Source organism: Balaenoptera musculus, chromosome 2, assembly GCF_009873245.2.
Source record: "Balaenoptera musculus isolate JJ_BM4_2016_0621 chromosome 2, mBalMus1.pri.v3, whole genome shotgun sequence".
NCBI classification, from domain to species: Eukaryota; Metazoa; Chordata; class Mammalia; order Artiodactyla; family Balaenopteridae; genus Balaenoptera; species Balaenoptera musculus.
Genome location: NC_045786.1, coordinates 135,628,736 through 135,643,409, shown reverse-complemented (window position 1 = coordinate 135,643,409; position 14,674 = coordinate 135,628,736). Strand labels below are relative to the sequence as shown.

General features: G+C 37.3%; 1 protein-coding gene across 2 annotated transcripts in view; it reads right to left on the bottom strand.

Annotated features, from left to right (window-relative positions):
* Positions 1-1,015: 1,015 nt before the first annotated feature.
* Positions 1,016-14,674, bottom strand: part of MNAT1 (MNAT1 component of CDK activating kinase) — a 212,487-nt gene continuing 198,828 nt past the window's right edge. The window contains exon 8 of one of the 2 annotated variants that reach the window (XM_036842504.1): positions 1,016-1,476. In XM_036842504.1, coding sequence (XP_036698399.1) covers positions 1,356-1,476 — 121 coding nt within the window. In that variant the 3' untranslated portion in view covers positions 1,016-1,355. Of the gene's footprint in view, positions 1,477-8,977; positions 9,111-14,674 lie in introns of those variants that run through there. The other variant, XM_036842507.1, reaches the window with a different exon arrangement.

Sequence of the window (14,674 nt, the reverse complement as noted above, 5' to 3'; positions counted from 1 at the left end):
TTAAAATGCTAGTCCTCTATTGGGGAAACTAATAGATATGAGAAATAGGATGCAGCCTAGTAGAGTTATAGATAGAATTAGACTTGGATAAAAAACTTGTGTTCTAATTTTGGCTTTTTACTAACTTGTGTATATGATCTTGGCCTACTCAATTATTCAATGCCTTGGTTTTCTCAATTATCAAAGATAGTTAGAAGTGTTATAAAGATGAAGATGTACTCCTGAAATTAATACCTACTTAGTCAAATAAGATGGAGCTGTTAGATATGGATATTCCACCCTAATATAACCCACAAATCTTGTTTCACATAACTTTCCACTCTAACAACTGTTGTAATGGAGATTTAATAGAAAATCCTTTAATTTCCTTGAGAAACGATGTGCCATACCCAGTTATCTAGGTAACAGACTCATACAAGGTTGAGATGCTACAAATATATATCCTATCCACATCCAAACTCTTTAAGCAACATTCTGGGTATACTAAAAGCCTTTGAAGTTTCAACAGAAACTGTACCAGAGTGTGCAATTTACTCATAGGGAAATTTCATTTAAAATATATTCATTCCAGTCTCCAAGGTTTCATCATAAAATGAGCTCAAATTGAGGTGAAAGGTGCCTTTTAAGTATTAAATTTTATTAACTTACGTCTTTGAATTTGTCATTCAAGCAGGTTAGTACTCTGCTCTGGTTTAGCCTAAGCGAGGCTCACAGCTGGGACCTATAACACATTGATCAAGGTTCGTCTCACTTTCCACTGCTCAAAACAGGCACTGAGTCCTTAATGTTGAGAGAGTGACATTATCACAGGTCAAGTTTTACTTGCCACAACCTGTTGGTAGAAGGAAATATATCCACTTGTCTGGACTAGTATTAAGAAGACATTGGGGAAAAAATGGGACATATTTATGAGAAGAAATAACAGACTTGGATATTAACACTAAATGTCGTATTCAAAATGGCATTTTTAATGTGTGTTCAAGTGAAACACTGTAATAAGAGAAAAACCACAAAATGGTATAAAGTCTAGCTTTATTTTTTAAAAGATTTTACAAGTCTGTCAACCTCAAACATACACAGGTGAATTATTCATAGCTTCCATCAGATGAGGCTTACAGCTTCAATCCCTCTCAGAAAAATATAAGTAAAAAATAAATCTTTTTCACAAATACGTATCCACTATATTACTCAGCTTAGTTCTGAAATTTGCTCTCTATAAATACTTTAACACAGCTGCTAGTGGTAGTACTGTTGCTGAACAGCTGCACATGGCTATAATTTTACAAGTCTGCTTTACTTTTGCTAGCTCCCTGGTTCGGCTCCAGGGTCCAAATCTTATAGAGGAGAAATAAAGGTTAACTGGGCTGCCAGAAAAGCCCACTGAATGCATCCTGTAGTGCTCTGTGACAAGCCAGAGAAGAAGTATAGCCTCCAGCAAGGTCCTGTGGAGAGGCAGCTCTGACATGGTTTAAATACCTAAAACAAAACAAAAAGTGTACCATTGATATAGAAAGCACATATAAATTGGTAACACTTTAAAAAGCAATAGTACAACTGATTCAAATGTTAAAGAAGAATTCTAAGGCTGAAATGTTCAGACTTTATAAATGCATTATTTCCTCTTAAAAGGAAACATACCAACTCTAAATTATAAAGCGAATTACATTAAGATCTAAAAACAGCTCTGAAGGAGGTTTCAAAAATAATACTTGCTTTTAAAATGTTCCCTATTCCCAATTTTCAGAACTAATTTATTTTGCTGGCTCTTGTTCGGCTACCTAACTGCCGCTCTCCTTCCTGGCATACTCTTAATAAATAAATGCACATCATAATACTATTGCATTACTAAAATTTTACATAAATATGTTCTGAAGAAAATATGTAAACAAGTGATAAAGGGGAGAGAACATAATAGTTACTTCAAAATTACTTCAGTATTACAAAAATATATTGTCTCCCTCCTTACACGAAAGGAAACCTTAGAAAATTACATCCAAGCAATCTCGAAAACTGAGCCTGGGTTCAAAAGAATGTCCCAATTAGTAAATACAGAAGAGTCTTTTGAGTCAATCTCAAAAGACTGTAACAGACACTATTATTCTTCAATTACACACATGTTACTTAGCAATTAAAACTTTCTACCTTGATAAAGGTACACAAACAGCCCTAAAAAATGGGATAATCCTAGCCAAAGAGGGACAACTTCTTAGCATGACCACCAGCACTGTCAGAAAACAAGTATTTCCAGCTTTGCTTTAATGCCTAGTTTAAGAAACCACATTGTTTCTTCAGGCCTCAGGAAGCAAAGGAGCTTCATCTACCTAAGAATTACAGGTATAGCAAATGAATAAATCAGGTACCAGAACATTTTAATAACTTGGAAACTTTTCTATTCATTCATTCAGACTTCCTGTGTGTCAAAGTCTTGATGCATGAGCAACTTATTATTTCTAACATAATAACAAGTCTGTTTTTCATTTGTATCCATGTTTAATAAGCTTGTGTGATTAAAAAATATATGGCAATACAAGAGGCCAAATAGAAAAAGTGGTCAAAGTATAAGACACAGCATAAGCTCCTGCAATTGGCTATAATTTATTCACACTGCCACAAATCAAGGTGTTAATTCTTTGCTTCTCTGCCAAGGGTGAAAGGAGAAAGGAAATTAATATTTATTGAGCAACAATCTCCAAACTTTTTTGATAGTATATTTATAGCAGTAAAAATATTTGAGCATGCAGCTCCAAAACTTGTATACTTGTTCATAAATTACATAAAGTATTTATATATTATATACTATTATATAGTATATACATATATATTAATATAGTAAGTATATTATAAAATATATATAATATATAATTTGAAACATTTAAAGGATGAAACTAAAGTGTTTAAATAAAAGTTCTAATATTTTCTCCCTACATCCCATCTTACATATCCTGGTGGGATGCATCTCACTTTGGAGACTACTGTTATTAAACAGTTGTTGTCAAACTCTTAATAAAACTTTGGGTGTCACAGGATTTAAATAGGGATTCACCAAACCTAATACATGGCCACAAAGGTATCTGCTTATTACCTCCCAGGATAAAATAAAATGTCCACTGTTAAGACTATGATGCATGAGAAATGAGGTAAGTGTTAAATCACCTCAGAAAGTCTAAAAATTAACCTAGAACAGCATAAAATCAATTTCTCTTCATTGAGAATTCAGTAACTATCACACAAATAAGTGAGTAATATTTTTACAGGTATCTTGAAAATGAAAATGTTCCATTCCTGACACAAGTTTCCAGCTAAGTTTTATCCACACCCCAGATAGTGTTGTATCACCCTTTTCTCTTTCCTCAGACCCTCAAAAGCACAGTCTTCGCTCCAATGGCTCTTTACTCATGGCAAAATTCAAGTACCACAGTAGAATGTGTCAACCTTACAAAGCCAACTATCATAAATGAGAACTGGTTTTCATAACTGAATACAAACCACTGTGCAACTAGCTGTTTTAATTCATCACATTTTGGTATAACTTGCTTCTGGGAAAGTTGAGTCATACCATCTCTGGCTTGGCAATTCAAGCATAAACTTGCAGTGTACATACAGCTTTTTATACGTTATCCTGAGAAACCTGAAACAGCTGCACTGCTGGCAGGAAAACACAGGACCACCAGTAAAATATCCAAAACAGTTGCATCTTTTAATTTATGACTGTGCACTGTTTCCATAAAGAGTATATAAAACAGTTCAACTTTTTATAGGTAAAATGTAATAAACAGTCATACTTATTGATGTCATAAATGTGTTTTTAAAAGTTTACTTAAAATGATTAATTAGTGTTTGAAAACAGTATTTCTTGAATACAGTCATAATCTAGAGCAATGAGCAAATATTTTAAAATTTGAGTTATTAATGCTAATTTGTAGATTCTCACTGCAAACATCAAGTCCATTAAAATTTCTTTGCATAGCATTGAAAAAAATGCACTTCCCTTCTAGCAATCATTCACATTAAACATATTTGTGAGTATGATTCTTTAAAGACCTGCTTATTTACATTACTGTTTTTGATCTCTAGGGCTGCACAAAACAGTCATTATTAAATATTTCAACCTATTTTCACCATGGCAATCTACATTAATTTCAATTTTAAAAAATAAAGCAGGTCATTCTTGTTATTCAACTGTGGGCTTTTATTTTCTAAGTATCTTAACGTTCTTAAACCCTTTAATTATTGTGGTATACCAAAGTATTTTGAAGGATCTGCAACACTGAAACCACACAATGAGAATTTAGTGTTTTGCCTACTTTTTCACATTAATCCACATCTGTGTTGATTTAATTCTTTCATGACCATTACAAGTACATCACTGAATAGGATTCCTGGGGTTTCTGGCAGAGGTCAGTATCATTTCATGTACACCTTTATACAACAGAATAAGGAAGAAGTCTTAGCCAAATTTATTTCCAAAAGTCAAGCTCAGTTGGATTTTGGAGCCTGGAAGTAATTGCTCTGACTATTTAGCCAATCCCAGGACAGTATTTCTGTTTTTCATGGGTTTATTTTAAATACCTGTAAATCTTATAAGCAGAAACCAGGAAAGAAAAAAAAGAGGTTTGCTTATTTTGGTACCTATTCCTTATTTTTACTGAAAGCAGACTAAACTCAAAGATTTAAAAATCATACCTTTGATTATTTTCTTAAATAAGGCTAAAAAAAAAAAGTATGTTTTCAAAAGCATGTCTAAGATAATTCCTGTACAAAGGGCATCTTATGCCCTAATTTATACTACGTCTAAAGGTGCCTTCCTTTGCCATTACCCATCAAAATCTCTTTCAAACAGACTTTGGAGAAGGAGGAGGAAAAGGAGGGAATGGATCCTGAGAGGGGAGTAAAGGATTAAGCATAAGAAAACCACACTTGAAAGCCTGTTCCTGAACTTTGATTTCCTACACTGTCATTTTCTTCTGTTACATTTAGCAGCTTTTGCTCCCAAAGAAGGTGGTATAATTTACACTTAGCTTCAGAAAGACTTCATTTTCTCAGTTCTTTAACATAAGAGAGTTCCTCTGAAATTACTCTTTTACTATTTCCCTTCCTTTAAAAGCCCTATATTGACCATATGGCTGAAGTTTTGGACTCAGCTCATTTTAGTGCTATGTAACAATTCTTTGAGTTCTCAGCTAGGGGCAGAGGGCAGGGGTTGTCACTCAGAACCAAGAGGCAGCACTCTTCCCCTCCAGTCATAACCTCCTCATGAAAACCCTTGAAATGTTTTTGGCTCCAGAGAATCAAAGAATCTCAGAATTTAGACTGAAATGAAAATGTGAAGTTCATATTAGTTTCCTCCACCTCAAATTACCAGGCCCTATGGAGAGTTTAAAAATAATAAAGAGTCCAACTTTTTAACTCCACTGAGTTATAAACTTGGACTGGTTCAAACTAAGAAAGGGAATGAACTCTAGAGACTAAGACTTTCTTTTTACAAGGTGGCCCATTTTTTAAAGTCTGCATTTAAAGCCATCATGCGTTGAAAAGACCAGTTCCAAGTAGTTCTGCCTCCCAGCCTGCAAAATTCAAATCTAAGTACCATTAAGAGAGATCAGCTAACAGATCTCAGCTGTCAAGACCAAGAGCTCTTGTAAGAAATTCAGCCAAAGCTATAAAAGATTTACCTTAACAACCTGAAGTCTATCTCAAGATTTAAAAACAATCAGAGCAATGATGTGCTCAGACAATTATCACTAAAATGCAGAAACATTCTAAAAACTGAGGTTAGTGCTCAGGTGTCCTAATCCAATCACAATGTCAGAATAACAGATAAACTGTCTACATAGAGAAATTGATAACCATATATTCTAACATAAATGAGGAAAGTGCTACAAGTCAGAATTACTGTCCATAATTCTTAGGGCAGTTTGGTCATAAAAATACATGGCTTCATGAACTCCAACCAAAAATATAACAAATTCCACAAACAGTCATGATGCTACTCTTCACTTTATTATCTAGCCAGCAACTTGAATAAACTACTTATTAAAGCTGATTTCAGATTTACACTAACATAAATGGGAATCAAGTGACCAATTATTCCAGACATTTAGACCATCTGAACACCAAAGCTCAGATTTGGAAATTAAAAGCCACACTGTGCCAAAGTAAGAGATAATTACAGATTGCTCAGATAAGTCTTTCTGAATTATAACTGAAGCAATCTGTACAATTTATTACTATCAAAGAACACACCAGGAATTTTAGGTCAAGATAGCTATTACTGAAAGTTAATGTAACTACATAGTGAAAGGAATACTTTCTTGATTTGAGTGTGAATTACTGAACACATAGACGACATAGCCCATTCTGGTTTGTCTAATGTAATGTTTTACTATGAATTCCATGCTAGTAACAGATGTATGCCGGAAGTTTCGTCACACCTTCATAAAGGAAGAATGAGTAATTTTTCCCCAAGTGTGGGACAGGTAAAATGCAAAAATTCATATGTATGCAGCTTATTCATTTTTCAAAAAAAAAAAAAATTACTCAGTATCTACTATTTGCCAGGTATTGAAGCAACTCTCAGAATAAAACAGACAGCAAAGACTCCATGCTTTCATGGAACTTGTAATTCAGTAGGGGAAAAAAAAAAAAAAAGGATGTTAATAAATATCATGAAAGAGAAAGTCAGGGCTCTATGGGTGTGGATAAAAAGGGAAACCGACATGAACAAGTTTAGAAAAGGCCTTCCTAAGGAAATGACAGTTAAGCTTAGATCCAAAGGATGAGGAAGAGTTAGCAAGGCAAGAGGAGTAGAGCAATGGTCTAGCAAAGGGAAGAACTTAGGTAAAGCAGTAAGGAGCCACAGCGCATACTGAGAATACAGGAAAAAGGTCACTCCAGCTCAGGATGAGGCTAGTGATGCAGGCAGAAAGTATCCAAAAGAAGGCCTTATAGGAATGTTAAGAACTGCAAATTTTATTCAAAGGGAAATTGGAAGCCACTAAAAATTTGTCAGGAATCTGGTAATTTAAATAGGCTAGTTTGGCTTCACAGTGGATTAGAGAAGCAGAAGTTGATTATAGAGACACTCCGTATGAGAATGTTTCTCTATTCCAGGCTTGAGACAATGGTTCCTGGATTAGGGTGGTGGCAGTGGAAATAAAGTACTAGTTCAAGAGATAGTTAAGGACCAACTGAATATGGGGGAAGGGGAAGGGAAGGAGAAAGTATTGTCAAGCTCAACTTCCAGCTACCTAGTCAGGTATAACAGAAAAGATGCCCTCACAGAGATAATGGAAAACTGGAGGAGGAGAAGCAAATTGGGGTGGGACAAGAGAAAAGGGAAAGATCATGAGTTTAATTTTGGACTTGAGTCTGAAGCGCTTATATAAGAAATACATGAGTTGAGATGCAGAATGGTAGCTGGATATATGCACCAAGTGCTAAGAATAAAATTATGGAATGAACATAATTTGGGAGTTATCAGTATTTAGATGGTATTTGAAACCATAAGAGTAGATGCTTAATATTTAGGGAGGGGAGACAGAATGAGAAGAGGGAAAGGACTGAGGCAGAGACCTAGAGAACTACAATGTATAATCGTTATGACAAAAGCTGTGGTGGTTAATTTTATGCATCAACATAAAATTATGTTGAATAAGCCACACGACACCCAGATATCTGGTTTATCATTACTCTGTGTGTGTGTCTGAGTGTCTGTGAGGGTGTTTCTGGAAGAGATTAGCATTTGAATTGACGAACTAAGTAAAGCAGATGGCCTTCCCCAGTGTGGGTGGGTATTATCTAATCTGTTGAGACCTGAGATTAACAAAAAGGTGGAGGAAAGTTTAATTCACTCTGCCAGACTCTTTAAGCTGGAGCACTGATCTTCTTTTGTCCTTGGTGCTCCAGACTGGCATCTAGACTTGGACTAGCATCTACACCATTGGTTCTGTTTCAGGCCTTTGAAATGCAGCACCGGTTTTCCCAGCTCTCCAGCTTGTAGACAGCAGATCATGGGACTTTTCAGCCTCCATAACTGCGTGAGCCAATACCTTATAATTTCCTTCCTTCCTTCCTTCCTCCCCCTTCCCTTCCTTCCTTCCTTCCTCCCTCCCTCCCTTCCCCCTTCCCTTCCTTCCTCCCTCGCTCCCCCCCTTCCCTCCCTCCCTCCCCTCCCTTCCTTGCCTTCCTCCCTCCCTTCCTTTCCTTCCTTCCTTCCCTCCTTTCCTCCATCTCTCCCTTCCTTCCCTCCCTTCCTCCCTCCCTTCCTCTATTTCTCCTAATGGTTCTGTTTCTCGGGACAATCCTAACACGGAAGTTAAGATATTTTAAAGTGAAGGGTGTATTCAGGTATGGTAAATGCTGCCGTCTCCTGCCAATATCTCATATACTCTCTTCCCCTCGACTTGCACAGGAGGTAGATGCAAGGAAGGTATAAGCCACTTGGAAAAGAGTTAGAACCTGCTACTTGTGCCTCTCCCCTTCTTGTAATTTTAGGGAGATAATAATAGCAGACAGGGACAGAAAACCTATTAGATTTCTCCATCAATGGGCTCCAAGGGGCCTATTCCTAGTATTGGGTGAGCCAAAAAGTTCGTTCGGGTTTTCCGTAACATGTTATGGAAAAACCTGAACGAACTTTTTGGCCAACCCAATACTTATAGCAGTAGTGCTTCTTACAGCAAAAGAACAAAAGAAACAACCCAAGTGTCCATTGACAGGAGAATGGACAAATTATTATTACTTATACAGTATAATATTATACAGCAGTAAAAACAAAGGAGCTACAGCTACATGCATGCATGTATCAATATTGGGGAATCTCACAAACAATGCTGAGAAAATAAAAACTACAAACAAGTTACAGAAAATATGCAGAGCATGGTCCATTTATATAAAGTTCTAAACATGCAAAACTAAATACAGAATATGTATATATATATGACCAAACTGTAAAGAAAAGCAAGGAAATGATAATCACCATATTCAGGGTGAGTGAATCTCTGATGTTAGGTGGAACCACAGCAGGGGTAAGAGAAATGCACACAGGTAGTTTCAACAACATTGGTTATGCTCCATCTCATAAGTTAATACGTAGAATTCAAAATACAGGACTTGAAGGAGTAGAGGAGGGAGAAGCAATAAGAATGGAAACAATTTAGCAACTGTTTTATTATTACTCTTTATAAAGTATATATACTATATATTTTCTATGTATGAAATATTTCATTAAAAAGAGTAGTGCAGGGCTTCCCTGGTGGCGCAGTGGTTGAGAATCTGCCTGCTAATGCAGGGGATACAGGTTCGAGCCCTGGTCTGGGAAGATCCCACATGCCGCGGAGCAACTGGGCCCGTGAGCCACAATTACTGAGCCTGCGCGTCTGGAGCCTGTGCTCCGCAACAAGAGAGGCCGCAACAGTGAGAGGCCCGCGCACCGCGATGAAGAGTGGCCCCCACTTGCCGCAACTAGAGAAAGCCCACGCATGGAAACGAAGACCCAACACAGTCATAAATAAATAAATAATAAATAAATAAATAAATAAATAAATAAATAAAATAAAGTAGTTCCTCGTGCAGGTTCTCAAGTCAGGTTTAAAAAAAAAAAAAAAAAGAGTAGTGCACAAAAGATAGTCACAACCACAGCTGCCATTAATCCAGTCAACAATCTTAATGGGAACACTGAACCATTCCTAGTTGACCTTGATTTCACCAAATATTACTACTTATAGCTACTTTGATTCCATTTGTAATAATTCATGTTAATTATAATAATTCATCTTAAAGTATATTTAACACTAAAACATGTTACATTCATATTGTTCTTTCTACTGTTTTAGTAGACTCCCTCCTGGTTTCCATGCAAAGTCAATAACTAATTTAAGATGAGAAAAGTTAGTAAAATCAGATTTATCAGCAAAGAACCCTTTGAAGATTACACATCTAAACAGCAGGCCTAATGATCAGTGGTTAAAAAGCTGATCTACTAAAGCAGCAAAAACAAAGTGATGGATGAAATCAGTTAAGTGGTCAATGAAGCCTCAGCCAAAGCCCTGATAACCTGGAATCTTTTCCCACGATAATGCTGCAAATTTCTATTTCTTTATTAGCATGAAACATACTGAGCTCTCTGGGGCTAGTATTAAGGCTAACAGCCTAGATGGAGAAACCAAATTCAATTCCTCTCCCCATCCAATGGTAGTTGGGTAAGCACCCTGCTAAGTTGGAAGAAGGAAAACTCTCCGCATTGGTATGGTCTCCTAATGACTACAGACTCTAAATTAAATATAAACCACCCCAGTCTTCTCCCCTGTACCATTTCCCCCTTTGTCCCTGTACCACATAAATATATAAAGACATAATGATTTAGTAGAAAGGACAAAGATTTTAGAAACAGATACATTTGGGTTTGAATCCCTCCTTGGACAACTACTAACATTATGATTTAAAAAGTCCTTTTATTTTTCAAACTTCAGCTTTTTTTCCGTAAAAGGGAGATAATAATACCTCATACTATTTTTTAGAAGATTAAATTTAAAAATATACAAGTAAAGCGTATGGCACAGAAGAGACATTTGATAAGGTATAGTGTCCCTGTACAAACTACATGTTCTCTCTCTCTCTTTTTTAAACATCTTTATCAGAGTATAATTGCTTTACAATGGTGTGTTAGTTTCTGCTTTAAAACAAAGTGAATCAGCTATACATATACATATATCCCCATATCTCCTCCCTCTTGTGTCTCCCTCCCACCCTCCCTATCCCACCCCTCTAGGTGGTCACAAAGCACCAAGCTGATCTCCCTGTACATATTCTCTTTGACACTATTAATACAAAGTACGCTTTCACAAGGAATAGGCTTTTCATAGCCCAAATTTCCAAAGTCCTTTACCTTTTACTAAGTAGCATGTACTTCTCCTTTCCAACTCTGTGACCTTCATCTACTCCCATATCTACTCCAACAATAATGTTGCCCTCTCTCTTCCCCCTTTCATTATACCCCAATTATGAAGATCCGAGTGAAGCTTTCGTTTTTGTTTTTTTTGAATTAGACAAATTAGAGTACTGCTTGTTAATATTTTATCACAGGGTAACAGAGTAACCCAAGGACGCCAATACCTACATGTTAAAAGTGGGAAAAATTTACATACATACATATACAGCATATATAATACATTTATATATTCACAAACATATATGTGCAGATCTATACTTCATAAATTCTATGCACACCCTAGAATATTTTATTTCAAAAGTTAAATTGCTACATTATTTCCACTCTCACCACCGTTTCTTCCTCTTATTCTTCATATCCTGTGTTTTAACTCCCACTCCTATGAACTGACCCTTTCTCTGTCCTTGTCCTCCTCAACATCTTCCACTCTCTCTACATCTGGAGACAGCCTCCAGCTGTGAAATGCTCTTAGCCTATGGCTTCCATAAAAATGCCTATAATTTGGACCATACTGCTAACTGCTTTGATACATGATTCCCCAAATTTCCCTTCTTCCACCTGCTTCCTAATTTACTAGTTTTCTTTTCGGCTTACTTCCTCTTCTCCAATTCTTGACTCCATCTCTGAAATGGATTCATTCACCACCACCTTCATTCACTACCTCTGTTCTACTAAACCCTATAATGCTATCCTTTGCCCTTTTGCCCTTCTTTCTGTTTGGGTGGCCCTTTGCACTTGACTGTCTCACTTGCACTATAAATTTAATATTTTCATAACTGAACTCATCTTCCTTTACAAACCTACCCCTCTGTGTCTCTTATTTCTCTTAATAGTTTCAATGTACTCTTAAGGTCATTTTGGAATCCTCTTTCCCCTGCATACCAATGAGAAATCTACATCACAGTATCTCTCTACAAACATCTATTTACCTCTCACATCATCTTCATTGCCAATATTATTACCTTATTTCAGCTCCTTATTACCTCTTTCTGGACTACTGCTAATAGTATCTTAACTGAGCTCCCTATTTCCAGTATGGTCTCTCCATTCCAACCTATTCATGGTTACCAAATTACTGTTCCTAGGGCAAAGCTCTGCATCGCTCTCACACAAACAGACGTTCATAGGCTCCCTGCTGTGTGTAGAATGAAGTCAAAATTCCTTAGACTACCATTCAAGGACTATTGCACTTGATTCCAACCTACCTTTCCAAACATATTTCCCATTAATTATCTCCACATACCCTGAACTTAAGTCCATTAATTATCTCCACATACCCTGAACTTAAGTCAAAGTCAACCATGAGGTTTTCAGTTATTCCCTATGAAAGCCTCATCACTACTCACTCCATACCTTTGTTTAGGCTGTTTCATTATCTTGGAATGACCTCATCATTGCCTGTCTTCCAAAGCCATGGTTCAAATGTCAACCCCTCAATTCTGAACAGAAACTTGAGAAGCTTCCTATGCAACACAGAAATGTTATATATACTATAAGAAAAAAATAAAATAAAATAAAATAAATAACTAAGTTTAAAAGCAAGAAAACTCGGGCTTCCCTGGTGGTGCAGTGGTTGGGGGTCTGCCTGCTAATGCAGGGGACGCGGGTTCGAGCCCTGGTCTGGGAAGATGCCACATGCCGTGGAGCAACTAGGCCCATGAGCCACAACTGCTGAGCCTGTGCGTCTGGAGCCTGTGCTCCGCAACAAGAGAGGCCGCGATAGTGAAGAGGCCCGCGCACCGCGATGAAGAGTGGCCCCCGCTTGCCGCAGCTGGAGAAGGCCCTCGCATAGAAACGAAGACCCAACACAGCCAAAAATAAATATAAAAATAAATAAATAAATAAAAGATTACTATAAAAGCAAGAAAACTCTCAAGTGCCAGAAATAATAGACGAACGCATAGTCAGAGCATGAGCAGAGGCTGAAGTTCAGGGAAGTGGTGACCAGTGATTCGACACCCATATAGGGACAGAAGACAGGCTGCAGCCCTGTCAGAGGTTGGAAGCTGGAACTAGGCTTGGCTCCCTGCATACAACCTGGAGCTACAAAATGCTGTCCATCCCATTTGTAAAACAACTTGTAGGAAAATTTTGTTCACTGGCCTGGGACAGTCACAAGAAAGTCTAGGGGCATTGGTAGAAAATAAATCATACATAAGAAATCATAATACCCAAGACTACTCCCCCGCCAGGAAATTAAGAATAGCAATTGTTCCAGATTCAGTGAAGCCAATAGGACCTTGGCAGAAGCAAACATGAATCTCTACATCAGCATGCCTTCACAATCCAAGGCTCATGGGAAAGCAACTCCCACTAAAAAGGGTTCATATTTAAAAAAATAAAAAGAGGAAGAAGAAGAAATGAACTTCACTTATAAAAAGAGTCAGAAGACACAAACAACTAATGGCAGGACTAACACTCAGACCCATAGATAAGAGAATCTGAAAGAAACATTAAAAGAAGTACATTTCATGTCAAAAGAGATGAAGAAAGAAATAGATGCCATAAGGCAAGAAAAATACGAAAAAAACCAGACATTTTCTTTAAAAAAAATCCAACAGCAATATTTGGAACAAAAACATCAATGGACAGGTTAAGCAGTTGATTATCCACAGACAGAGAGAAAATGAGTAAATTGGAAGACACGTGTGGAAAACACAAAGGACTTAGCAGGGCTTAAAAAGATGGAAAATGTGAAAGAAGCACTAAAGGAGATACTGCAGCAAGGTGGAAATTAAATCCCAATGGGAAGAACAGGATACAAGGAGCAAAGATGAGCCAAAAACACTACCACCACCACCACAAAATGGTATCAAAAGAAGGGGAAGTCTAAGGTTAAAACATTCTAAAGCCTTTGTTTTGTTCAAAAGGAAGAAAGATGTTACCTTTAGACCTCTGAAAAATAACATTTATTAATTCCGGGTGGCAGAATTATATTTCTTTATTAGATTATTCTCTGTACTTCTCTATGTTTAAAATATTTAACAACATTTTTGGATGCCACTTCCTCTGGATTGCCCAGGCAGAATTACTTCTTCCTCCTCTGATTTTGCATGCACTTTACGTCTCTGGTAAGTATCATGGCTTTTTATAAATGTTATATATTCCCTGTTAGATAAGTTTCTTGATAGCAAGATAAATATCTACTCACTAAACAGCCATTGCTTAAAAAAAAAAAATCCGGGCTTCCCTGGTGGCGCAGTGGTTGAGAATCTGCCTGCTAATGCAGGGGACACGGGTTCGAGCCCTGGTCTGGGAAGATCCCACATGCCGTGGAGCGGCTGGGCCCGTGAGCCACAGCTGCTGAGCCTGCGCGTCTGGAGCCTGTGCCCCGCAATGGGAGGGGCCGCGATGGTGAAAGGCCCGCGCACCGCGATGAAGAGTGGCCCCCGCTTGCCGCAACTGGAGAAAGCCCTCGCACGAACCGAAGACCCAGCACAGCCAAAAATAAATAAATAAATAAAAATAAAAGTAGCTATAAAATTTAAAAAAAAAAAAAAATCCTAATTTGTAAGTAGAGGGTATAGAATTTTTTAAACTAAATCAACACTTGTTAAGTTAAGGATCTAAAGAATGGCCATGAAAATAGATGTCAAAAATATACAGGACATGAAAAGAGTTATCACCACAAATTATGAGCTATGGAGGAAGATGGCAGAGGACTGAATGGAAGACAGGCTGTGTACATCAGTCACTGAGGAAGACAGGAAGATTTCCTGGAAATTG